The sequence below is a fragment of the Notolabrus celidotus genome, chromosome 2, assembly GCF_009762535.1.
Source record: "Notolabrus celidotus isolate fNotCel1 chromosome 2, fNotCel1.pri, whole genome shotgun sequence".
Taxonomy (NCBI): Eukaryota; Metazoa; Chordata; class Actinopteri; order Labriformes; family Labridae; genus Notolabrus; species Notolabrus celidotus.
In genome coordinates this window covers 13694281-13706929 of record NC_048273.1, presented here as the reverse complement: position 1 = coordinate 13706929, position 12649 = coordinate 13694281, and the positions used below count along the sequence as shown (strand labels likewise).

At 39.1% G+C, this 12649-nt stretch overlaps 2 protein-coding genes across 2 annotated transcripts; one reads left to right on the top strand and one right to left on the bottom strand.

The window, feature by feature from the left end:
• Positions 1–1665: 1665 nt before the first annotated feature.
• On the bottom strand, positions 1666–10431 carry hsd11b1la (hydroxysteroid (11-beta) dehydrogenase 1-like a). The gene is made up of 6 exons (XM_034709391.1): positions 10248–10431; positions 4299–4429; positions 3939–4142; positions 3764–3857; positions 2860–3025; positions 1666–2714 (listed from the first exon to the last, which is right to left on the bottom strand). The coding sequence occupies exons 1-6, from the start codon at positions 10330–10332 to the stop codon at positions 2531–2533; spliced, it is 864 nt and encodes a 287-aa protein (XP_034565282.1). The 5' UTR covers positions 10333–10431; the 3' UTR covers positions 1666–2530.
• On the top strand, positions 10426–12580 carry micos13 (mitochondrial contact site and cristae organizing system subunit 13). Its single transcript, XM_034709442.1, has 4 exons — positions 10426–10636; positions 11050–11206; positions 11852–11909; positions 12062–12580. Exons 1-4 carry the CDS (start codon positions 10608–10610, stop codon positions 12157–12159), a joined length of 342 nt encoding a protein of 113 aa, XP_034565333.1. The 5' UTR covers positions 10426–10607; the 3' UTR covers positions 12160–12580.
• Positions 12581–12649: the final 69 nt, after the last annotated feature.

Genomic DNA, 12649 nt, shown 5'->3' with positions numbered 1-12649 from the left:
ACACTAAATCTGTGACCAATCCTTCAGAAAAGGTCCCGCTGCCTTTCTGGTAGAGGTCGGTTTTACTCCCCAGGCCTGCAGATTTGAAGATCTAGTGGATGATTTTTATTTATCATGGATAAGTGCTAGTGCTAGTTAGCATAGCCACATAGCTACATGTTCGTAGCTGTGTACCAAGACACACGTCGACATACGGACAAATAAAACAACAAGAAACACAGAATATGTGACCAATCCTTCAGAAAGGTCCTGCTACAGGCGCCTCTCTGTCAGGATCAGATTCTGGATCAGATTCAGAGGGTTGAAGTAACGCGGGTCTGTGAGCCGCCGTGTATATTCAGCCAACATGTAAACATTAGATCAACGTGCTGGACAGCCGAGGCCACAACCACTTCCGGAGGGGGCGTGGTCAGAGAGAAAACAGAGTGTTCTGAGGAGGACTGAAGAAGAGGGGTTTTCAGGCAGACCAAAATCTGATTTCAAAGTGTTTTTTTGAGCATAAACTTTAAAGACATGTTTTGGGGACCTCTTCGACCAATATATATTGATGAAAAAAGCGTGATATGTCACCTTTAATTGAATTGAAAATTATTAGGGGTGACCCCAAATAGTCGAATATTCGACGATTCGTTCTAACGAGCCTTAGTCGACTGCCAATCTCATAGTGGAATATTTGCATATGAAATGTGGATCATTCCATTCAAACCATGGGGGTGCTCAATGTCTAATTTTGCATTATTTTCCTGTATCCCGTAAAAATAGTGTCTCATATATCCTATTTTTTATATAAATACAGACTTATTTAATGTAATTCTGAGAACAGATCTTGAAGTGTTAAATCTCCTTAAAGTGGTAATTAAATCTCCCCTGGTAATTAAAGGTTGGTCATGTAGCGGGGACCTGTGGAGCAGCGATACCTCAGCTGGCCTATAAATCTTTCCACGTTCATGGTAGCTCAAAATGTCAGAAATAAAACTTCAGTTGATCCTAAAATAATAGTGATGAAGATGAGGAGCAGCTTCATGAAGAGGGCTGTGAGATCAAGGATTACCGGACCACACAAAAACTGTACGGGGCCAAACGAATGAGCAGGAATACCAAAGCTGTCCGAAGCCTCAAAAACAATTCACAGCATCCCATCCACCTCCACGCCATCAGAGAGGATATTCTCTATGACAGGAGTTACAGTCAACAAAGCAAGGAGCGCACCTCTGCCCGTACGCATGATGGTTTTCCTCTCGTACAATTTAAAAAGACTCAAGCGGACAAAGACGCGATGAAAGACTTTTCTAAAAGGTTCTGTTAAGAGATTTAAAAAGCCTCCAGCTGGTTCAGGTTTGATTTTGAACATTATACAAATGTTTAGGCTTAAGTTGGACAAACTACCCTCCGCAGCGCTGCTCTCCATTGTGTGAACACTGTTTAAATACCTCTTGATTCCTTACTCTATAACGGCGCGTTGTTCGATGTTTAATGGATGGTGGCCTTATTTGAGTTTTCTCTCCTTCATCACCTCGTTGTTTTTGCAATATAGATTTAAAAAATCTAATTTTATGCTTATAATATTCTGTTGTCCCTTTTACTTTAAGCTACGAGTCTCCTAATTGTAAAGGGTTATGCGTAATATTGTCATGCGGTCACCATCATGCAGATTTTGGGTCAATAAGGAAAAACAACAAACATTCGACTATTCGTCGACTATGGGCAAAATCTGATGAATCAGATTCGACTAAGCAAATCCTTAGTCGGGCTCACTCCTAAAAATTATGCAAAGACTACTTATTCATTGTTGAAACTTAAAAACATTTAAATGTAAATTTGGTGCTAGCAACACAATTTGAAAAAAATGTGGACAGGGTCATGTTTACCAATGTGTTGCATCACCTCTGTCTCTAAAACACACTGTAAATGTTTGGGGACAGAGGAGACCAGTTTCTGGAGCTTTGAAAGAGAAATGTCTCGCCTGATATAGGTTTTCAGCTGCTCAACAGGTTGAAGTCCCCTTAGTCAAATTTTTCTTTTCATGATGGTCCAAATGTTTTACATTTTTTACAGGCAGGCCAGTTTAGCACCTGGACTCTTCTACCACAATACCATGCTGTTGAAATATTTGCAGAATGTAGTGTCGCATCGCCTTGCATTAAAATGTGCAAAGTCTTCCCTGAAAAAATAAACCTTCCATCTACCCATCCATCCATTATCTTGACCGCTTATCCCATCAGGGGTCACGGGGGCTTGGGCCTATCCCAGCTGACTTTGTGCAGCAGGCAGGGTAAACCCTCTACAGGTCACCAACCTATCACAGGGCAAACATTGAAAGGCAGACAACCATTCACACACACACTCACACCTAGATGCAATTTAGCGTAACCAATTAAACTGGAGACAATGTTTTTTGGATTCTGGGAGGAAGCCAGAGTACCCGGCGTTTAAACCCGGGTTTAAATGATTTGCAAACCATCAAATTCTGTTGTTTTTCTTTGTCATTCTACACAGCGTCCCACAGCAGCATTTTTACGGATGAAGTATGTCATGGGCTGTAGTTGTAGGACTTCTGGATTATATAGCTTGTGAGGGATGGGAACCAGTCTTTGCTGAGAGTCACAGCTTGGGTAAACCAAGGGTAGAATAGGTCAGTCTGTCTTGTAGCTCCCGTAATGATGATGTTCAAGGCTGCATCTGTGGCTGGGTAGGCTGGTACGTTAGTGATCCCCCTAGGATGTAGAAAAACAGTTTTTTACTACTATAGACAGCAGGTGTACATAGTATGTCAAGAATAAAAGCACACAGGGGTTCTGCATGTATAAGACACATAACATTTTCACTTAAATGAGAACAATTATTGTATACTGGACTAACCGAACTTTGTCCATGGCTGCTTCAGTATCGATGAGCCCCAGTGTGCATATAGAGATGGACACATTACTCTTTTTCATGGCCAGCTCATGATGAAGGGCTCCAAAGAAACCATTCAAGGCAAACTTTGTTGAGGTATACGGTGCAACAAAGGGACTGGCCATTTTACCTGTGCAGAATTAAGACTTTTTAGAACCAGGTTTTCTAAAACGAGAAATTGACAGATATAAATCACAAGAAAGTTTGGGCTGTATAAAAGTATTTTCTTATTATGGCAATGTTATGCTGTTAACAAATGAAAAACAAGTTTGAGATTATTTACGAAATGCTTAGTAGGCAAACAAGGGGAAAGGTACAGTTTCCTGGTTATGTTTAAACACCAAAACCATTTAGTTAAGCCAGTCAAGTTCAGAGAGAGATTGCTTCACCGTGACTGTAAATGGATTTGCTTAAACTTATCACAGTTGAGTTGGTTGTCTGTTAGTCCTCCTGCAAAAAAAGCAAATAGCTCAATCCTCAAATAATTGGGACTGATCTACTAGTTATGAGAGACCATCTTTGCTTAGCTCTTAATAGGTTACCACTTTTTTTTAAGCGTGCTGCTGATTATTTTAAGTGTGTAGTGTCTCAAAGCATCCTTAAAAAACACTATAAATAAACCTGGTTATAATAGTTTCAAGATGAAACCACTGTAGTTACCAGGATGTCTGTTTTCAGCCTCCATATTTTTCAATGTCTATTTAAATATTAAAATGAGACTGGAAATGTGTTATTATCGGGTTAATTAATATCCCTTATTAATACATATTGGGTTAGGTGATTAAGAAGTCAAAATATGCATTATACATTTAAACAGATCATCCAGCATGTTTCATAGTTTTGTACAAAAACAGTGTGGCAAACATACCTAGAAGTGATGATACTATCACCAGTGCTCCTTTACTCTGCTCTAGGGAGTCCAAAGCTTTCCAAGCCATCTGAACATAACTGAAAAAATTGACCTTTTGAAAACACACAAAACACACAAATCAGCACATTCTCGTCATGCCATCTTCTGATGGACAGTTGAAATCCTGCACTACCTGCATGAGCCACTTGGTGTGCTCCACGTCTCCCTCCCACATGCTGAAGGGGCTTGGGCCTATGTGGTTGAGAACCAGGTAGTCCAACCCACCAAGCTTCTCCAAAGCAAAGTCTACCACATTGGCAGGGTCAGACTCACTGGCCATATCTGCAGCTATGTAGAAGGCTTTCTGGGCCCCCAAACTCTGGCACTTCTCTACCACCTGTAAACAAAGACCCGGAAGATGTAGAGCATGTTTGTCATTAACCATTGCAAGGACACAAAACAATTTGGGCTGTTGACAGTAAATATTTGATAAAATAAGTGCTAATAGTCGCGTTTCTAGGGTTGAGTCCATTTACCTGTAAAGTTCACTGACCTGCTGTAAAACTTTCTCCCTCCTAGCTGTTATCACTATCTGTGCACCAAAGCGGGCGTAGTGATAAGCCATTTGTTCTCCAATACCAGTACTAGCCCCAGTCACCAACACTCTGGCCCCTCTGAGAGATTCTGAAAGACACAACACACAACATCAACAATTCCTTTTCACAAGATGGTCTTTAATGGTGCTAAAAAAATAATCATATTAATTCCCACTGAGACAGTCTTTCATTTTCATAACAACTCTGGTGTTTTGTTTGAGTAGGCATTTGTGCCAACCATAGACTGTATAAGTTCACTGCCACCATTTTTCGCACTGGCAGGGCCTGTTTTCTATTCAAACTCTATGTCATTCAACGTTGTCAGTGCTCAGCGCCCTCTGTGCAAAAACTCTGTCAGCTCCAGGTGATTTTTGTCGCAGCACTCTCAGTTGGAAAAGTTCAACATTTGGAACACCGCCGCACTCATCAATGTCACTTCTTGATCACCGACCAATCAGAATCAAGTAGGGGCAGAACTTCTGATATAAACTTTGTCAGGACAATGGCGGGGTCAGTACTGAGGAGAAAAGTTATCACATTTGTTTTTTTGAGATACAATTTCCTAGTTTAGAGCTGCTGCTAATGCTATGGCGCGATTTCTATCAGTAGTTTTTACAGATTCTTGTTAAAATGCCATTACATGTATGAAGCATAGAGAGCATTTTAAAACAGACCCAATGATCATTACTTAGGGAAGTGGAAGTGTTGCGGGAGGGCTTTCTGGTGAGACGCTGGTGATAAGCGCTCTGAAACTGAGGTTGTGGGCACACAGAGCGCAAAAAACAGCACCTAAAACTGTGGACAGAACTATGGCTGTCCAGAGTGAAGCCAAACGTTTTAGCGCTCCCCCTGGTGACTGGCTGCAGTGTAGGTCCTAAAGCCTTCCTCCATTATGACAGATGAAACAATGGAAAATGGAGTCATGAAACATTTCATAACCGTGAGTGTTCCTTTCAAATCAACACAAGAACCAGCTCTGCTGTGGACTTAACCAACCTGAGGGACCTTTTACGTTTTATCAGTTAGTTAGATGTATGTTTTTGTAAGCAGAAGGGGTGTGACATTGTCCCTGGCTCCATCAGCGAGATCACCTGTGTGCATGCCTTGGCTTCATGAGCATAATATGTCAGCACCCAGCAAGGTGATATTTTGGTGTCACATCTCACAATGGGAGGAGATGGAGGTGCAATGTCCATATAGTTATACAGTTAATGGTGCCAATAGATATACATGTTTATGATATGTGTGTACTTGTCCTTTAGTGTGTGTTGGTTACACCACTTGTTGATGTGTTGCTTTATTGCCTTTACTCTCTACCTGCAGTCATTGAGATTTGGTGAGATACAGACATAGACCATATTCTCTCCTCTAACCCATCCCTCCTTAGGTATAGAGACTCATGTTCTCTTAAGGTTATTAAAAGGGTCAAAAGAGATGAGACCTGAGTTGATTTATTTTACAGGTAAAACTGCACATTCAGGACAATACACCATTGTGAGTCTTTAATTGAAGCAAATCATCAAGTTTTAATTTCCACTGATAAAAAAATGTTATAAAAACGTCAAAATATAGTTTCCCTCCAGTTAAGCTCCAGTATGTAGTTACTTTGACATAATGTTACCATTGATAGGAAGCACAATTTAACACTAGCCCATTGAATACGACCATATCATTGTATTAAATGTGGAAACTGGACTGCACACTGAACCCTTACAACACGAATACTATACGTCCCCTCTATCACTGTTCTCTGCGTCACAAGCTGAAAGCATGCTCGCTCAGTTTGTCCCCTGAGGACATTTCCTCAGGGGAACATTAAACTTTGATTATCAAATTATACACATATTTTGCGCAATTCAAAATACGGAGATGACGAAGTTATGGGAGTGAAACCTCAAGCGTGAACCATGGAGAGGCTGTGCTGCCTTGTTTCTTTGTGGTCCAGACTGTAATGTGGTGCATGTAGACCTTGGTACACCTTATACGCAGTACAAAGAGGTGGTTGATGTAGTTGAAGTTTGTTTTGTCTTTAAAAAAAAAAAGTATTACATTATGTGCTGTAATACAGCAAACATTAATTCAAAAGTCATCTCGTGATATGGAATTAGAGAATTTGGTTGCTTTTTATGGTCTCAGTGGCAGATTATCAAGCATCAAACCCAAAAGGCAATTGATTTTCCTCTTTCAAAAGATATATCAGAGTGAAATATTTTCAAATCTTAACAATTAGCAACAGTAATACTCAATCTTCATTTGATGATGGAATGTTTGGAACAGCTTGTTCAAGGAACTACAAGCCCTAATTGAACGAAACTGAGAGATGATGGACTAATGGAGGAACCACTTGACTTATGGACTTGATCTGGATCTCTTTCATAGAACAAGCAAAGATATGAACCAATAAGTAACATATTTTAATAAATTGCAGCAGATTTGATACATAAACCGTGAAAAAAGGCTTCCTTGTGTACATACAGTTTTTTGTAACAAATGTTGGTGTAAAACAGCCATGAAGTTTTTGGTATTACAGTGTGAGCATTTCATGTCTGCTTAAATGTACATGAGAGGCTCTGGAGGAGCTTTTACCCTCAGGTTGCTAGAATTCCAAATGAGTTCAAACAAATTACACGCTTGTCCATGTATGTTGCACTTTGTTCCAGACTTTACACTCCTATATCTGCCTACTCTTTTAAGAGTTATACAACCTGACTTACTGTATGTTCACTAAGCATAACTTGCTTGTTTAGGATCCTGAGCCTTTCCTAAGCTGGGCTAAGAAATCCTTATTCAAAGTCACACTGAATCTTGAGAGCAGGTTTGAAGTCCTCACCAGGAATATAACCCTCAACATAAAATCCCAGAACACAGTGTACACATGTTCTGTTCATGTCAGTGGCCACTGATCTTCAATAAATGCTTTTGTGTGGAACCTCCTGGTCTTGTAAAACTTCTTCAGGAACAAGTGGACCAAGTATCTTTTTGGCAACATGTGACAAAAAGAGTTTAGTGACTGCTTGTGATAAGTTTCTTTTTTTTCTGGTTCTAATGAATGCACTTAAAGTCAAGCTGAGTTGAGGACTCTCAGCAAGTCACAGCTGTTTTTTGATATAATCTTTGCACTATTGGAGGGGTTTTCCATTCTTTGTGTGCCATTCCATCTTTACGTTTAATTTTAAAAGGCAATCAAACATTAATGTTAGCAAGGAAGTCATAAAAATGCTATTGTTGCTGGTGACTATGGTTCTTATGGGTGGTCAAATTTGTTGTTTTACCTTTAAATACATTCAAATGTGCCTCCAGTTTTCCATAAGTGATGGTATTTCAGTATAGATCAGTATAGAAGCTGTGTGTGGGATGCATTTAAGCTAAGAGGAAAAGGCAGCTGTGTGAATATGGTGAATTGTAAATCCCTAAAAACCTAGCTTCTGACTTACATTTACATCACCATGGGTGTATAATGTGAACTGAATACAATGGTGCAGGTGGGGTATGTTAAAAGTTATTCATATGGAAACTGTAAAGAGGGGCATGAGGCCAAAGAAGCTGGACCAATCTACCCGGATTTTATGGATAGCATAGGCTACCTATTGTGCCAAGGCATTTGGCTTTCCTTTTACCCCACCTCTGGCTCTGATGCATCAGACTAAAGGTCTTTGTCTGTAAGTGATGTTCTTAACTGTTAATGGAAATTTGAGCTGTGATCAAGTTATGTTTTAATTTAATCAAAGCTCTTTTGAAGATAATTAAGCTGAACATAAAAACGGTCACAGTATCATGCTATCTAAGCCTGCCAATCTGCCACCTTAGAACAGAATGATTGACCCTGTACTGTTTAGGAATACTCTGTTTCTAAGGTTTTTCTTTCACAGGCTTAAGTTGAGTGAACCCTGCTGAATATTGAATTACAGAACAAGGAACTACACTCACCATAATCAGCCTACATCACATTGTTTGTCTTTTGGTCATGACTCAAGGTGATCAAGTACAGATCTAAGGTGAGACACTTTTAAAAGTGAGGGTTGAGGTTCAGTTTGACGTATGAGACACAGATGGTCCAGGAGACAAAGTGAGTCCAGTGTTATCACAACTAGAGTGAAATCCAAACTGGCTGTACAAATGTGGGCTATTTCTCTGCGAGATATTTCACCTCATAACTTCTATATAACCTGAAAACACAGTCTTAAAATAATGCCCCCTTTTAATAAACAGACAAACTATGGGATATAAAAGTATTGTAATGTAAAGTGAAAGTAATTCAGAAAGAAGAATAATGATTGCCTGGTCCAAGTTACATTTGACCTTTGTTTCAAATTGGCTACAGAGCCTGAGGGCTTATGCATCTTGTTGGCTTGCATTGAGCCAGCTAGTCACATTTCAGAGAAGCTAAGTGGGAGACTTCAGACTTAGGCGGAGGACTTCTTTTCTGTCCAAGATTTTTCCCTGCATTCTTCTGTGACTGAAATGAACCAGTTTGATGTAAATATCTTTATATATGTTCTGAACATTTTAAGTTGATCAATAGTATATGACTGTTACTCCCTGCAAGAAGTCCACATTCAAATAACAAGGTTTGAACTGATGTTTTTCATTAGATGAGATTCCTGCTCAATGTAACCCATGCACAAACCAATGAAGAACATTCTTTTTACTGCATTTTTCCTGCCTCCCGAAGGAATTATGAATCCCCCAACAAATGAGTACAACATGGTTATTGTTATTCAACACTGCTTGTGGTAAAACTGGACTGCATGCATTCCATAACTGCAGACGTAACAGACATACCTTCAACAACAGTACAAAACACTTCCCCTTCTGAGATTATACCTACTTCAGGGTCATTTATTTTGCTTCTAAGTTTGCTAAAATGTGTTTCTAATAATACAAAAAAAGCAACAACCTCTCTCTTATTTTAAGTCTCTCTCTCTCTCTCTCTCTCTCTCTCTCTCTCTCTCTGCCTCTGCCTCTGCCTCTGCGACTGGAACTTAAGACAGCTTTCACCTTAGTTTTCAAAGGGTTTGAAAGTGCAAGTGACACCTTGTTCTGTAGGAACTAAAGAGCAAGCAGGGCTTATTTATCCACCTTGAACAGACTGCGGTCTTGAACAGGCACGCAGCTGAATGCATTTTGCAGTTGCCTGACACAATTGTAGCTCGAGCACAACTGCTAAAAACAAGTACAGATGACAATATAAAATGTAGTCATGTCGTAAATTGATTCTTGTGTAAAATTCGGAGATATTCCACATCTTCTTGTCCTAATGATTCTCTGTAACTGCAACATGACTGACACCACCTATCGCTGCATGATCATCGAGTTAATTGCATGCAATGAACAGATGCACAGAAGTAAATCAGTCTGGTAAATACTCTTTGTACATAGAAGAATGTGAATTCGATGTGGTAGTTAACCCTCCTGTTATGTTGTGGGTCAAATTTTAAAGTCTATTTTAGGCAATATATGACTTCGAGGCCAGCTAAATGCAGCATACAAATCTGGGCAGTATGTAACAGAATAGGTGTCTTGTTAATTTATCAACATCACTTCATAAAAATAAAAATAAATAAACAATTTTAAAATAAAATAAACAAAAATCTATGTCATGCAAAACTATTGTATTAATATTTAGGGCTTTCCAATGCACATTAAAAAACGTTTTAACATTAATTTTAATGAAAAACGAGTGAGTTATCCTCATTGAACCATGATCTGTGAGAATTCAAGAACACCAATTGACCAAATCTTGATTTAAATGGTTAGTAATGGAGTAATAAACTAGATTAAAACAAATGTATATTAGGATTTTTTTGGGTTCTGACACTCTTGGATAATTGGATATGCCCCAGGTCAACGTGACCCAGGAACATAATTTGCTGTTTCAGAGAAACGGAGGGTTAAGTCTTCCTTACCTGCATCAAAGCCAGGTGCAGACCACTTGACAGCGAGGAAAGCCACACACAAACTAGCTATCAGGACTTTTTTTAAAGTTCCCATTATAGTAAACTTTTAAGCAGTAAGTGTTCGAAAAAACAGCTCTGACTGCATTCCACAGGAGATGAGGGAAAGTGCATGCCATTTATATAATCGCGTCTCTCGCTTTCTCATGACACGCAGTCGGCGCTGTGTTTGAAAGAGAAACTTTATTGACACAATCCTCGTTCACAGTTGACAGGGCTGGAGCAGGGTTGTCCTTCAGTGGAGATAGCTAAGTAGCTTCCCTCAACCTTTAGTGTTTTTAAACGCGGAATAACAGTGCGCAAAGGGGAATAATGGCGGCAAAGATTCTGCCTGTGGTGAAGTGAGTAATTGTAATTTTACCCCTGACATCCCAAAAGTTAATTCTGCTACAGCTGCTAGGTGCTAGCCGATTAGCTCATTATCTTACTGGCGCTAAGCTAACTCTCAGTCAACCTTTCCAGCTGTCACCTCTCCACTCAGGTGGTGGACACTAAACTATCTGGTTGTGTTAGAAACATATATATATATATTTACAGGCATTGGATTTGGGCGACGATACAGTTTTTTTTCCGTTCGCTAACGTTATCTAGTTTTAAAAATAGCCTACCTACATACCTAGCTAGTCATGAAATGTCTTTTCACAATACTATGCTACAGTAAATACAGCATGCTATTGTATTAGTAATCACTTTCACATATCTAATATAGTCAATCCTAGTTGATAGCCTTATTGTCTTTGTACTTGATTTTCAGACTGGCCACCAAGGTGACCATTGCAGGAGGAGCCCTGTATGTGGCCTATGACTCTGGCCTGTTGGGGAGCAGTGAGCAGGGCTCAGAGGCTCTCGGAAAGGCAAAGGCTGTTATCCCCCCTGCTATAGAGGAATGGATGAAGTACTTCGGCCTGCAGGTACAGATAAGATGCACTGCTAAAACATACCAGTAGCTCTAAATTTGTACCAGTGGGCACCATAGTGTAGGAGTAAACCGGAAGCTATGTCAAACAAATACTGCCAAATATATCTTAGTAACATAAATTGGGTTATGATAGGTGATAAAGTGATGATGGTGCTTTTGATGTTTGATGCAAATAAATGAAAATAACTTGAATTTAATAATTGTCCTTCAATAGATTATGAAACACTGTTATAAGATGTAAGTATTGTGATAGTACACTTTTAGCTGATGGTATTGTGACAGTACACTTTTAGCTGTTCCACACAGGTCATACGGTTTTAGTGCTTTATCAAAAAAAACACATTTATAACAATAATCAAGTGTTTCCACCTGGAGGTTTTTAACTTGTGAATAGGCACTATACCCAAACCCAAACTGATTGAAGCGCAGGTTACAAGTTCTTAATTGATCTACATATATGTAGTACAACACAAGTGATCAGCCAGTATGTTTCTTTTAATGTTGCATCTGCTGTTCCACATTTCACCTGTTTGGAAGTATTGCTCTATATAAAGTTTATTTATTTACAATACAATGTGCAATACATATAAAGCATTATTTTATCCTACCCAAATTAATGGAGTCCCCCTCTCTTCAGGCTCAGCTTCCCACCATTCCCAAGATTGAATTCTCCCCTGTTCAGTCATGGAACTCTGGTAAGGGCTGAAAGAAATACCTGTTTATTTTCTATTAAGAAGACTACATCTTTATCTCATTCATGTGAGAGTGCAAAGATTTTAAATTGTCATATAGATACAATCTTTTCTTAACATTCAACACAACTATTCTTTCTTCTGTTTTATTTCAGGAGTGCGGTGGACTATTACAAGTCTTTCGGACGCACCAACAAAAGCCAGTGACTACACAAATCAGGGATTGCAGTATGTTAAAGACCTCACCAAATGAACAGGAACTTTCTGGACAACCTAAAGTTTATCAATCTTTTTGAGTTTTGCACTTAAGAAATGACATTACTGCTTCGAAAGTTGTAGCCCCTCACAGGAAAGAAGAAACAACATGAAACAATGAATAGATGCAAAGAAGTTGTAAAATTTGGCTAAGAGGAGTGTAGTCCTCTGAAATGGCACTGTGGTTCTCTAAATGGACGTGGCATTTGTTAGGTATGGTGTATATAATGCTGAAATGCATTTTGGGAAAAGTTGTTTCTTTTTGTGTATAATACCAACTTTAATTTTTCAGATTTGACAGACGGATATATTTTACCTCCCTCTTCTTTCATCCACTCAGATGTTATAAAGAGGAATGTCTCATGTATATATGTAGTTTCTCCATTTGTGACTTAACAATACACCAATCTTAAAACGTATACAGTCGTACGTGTAATTTATTTCAACTTAATATTCACAACTTGATGTTAATGTGTTCAAACAACAAG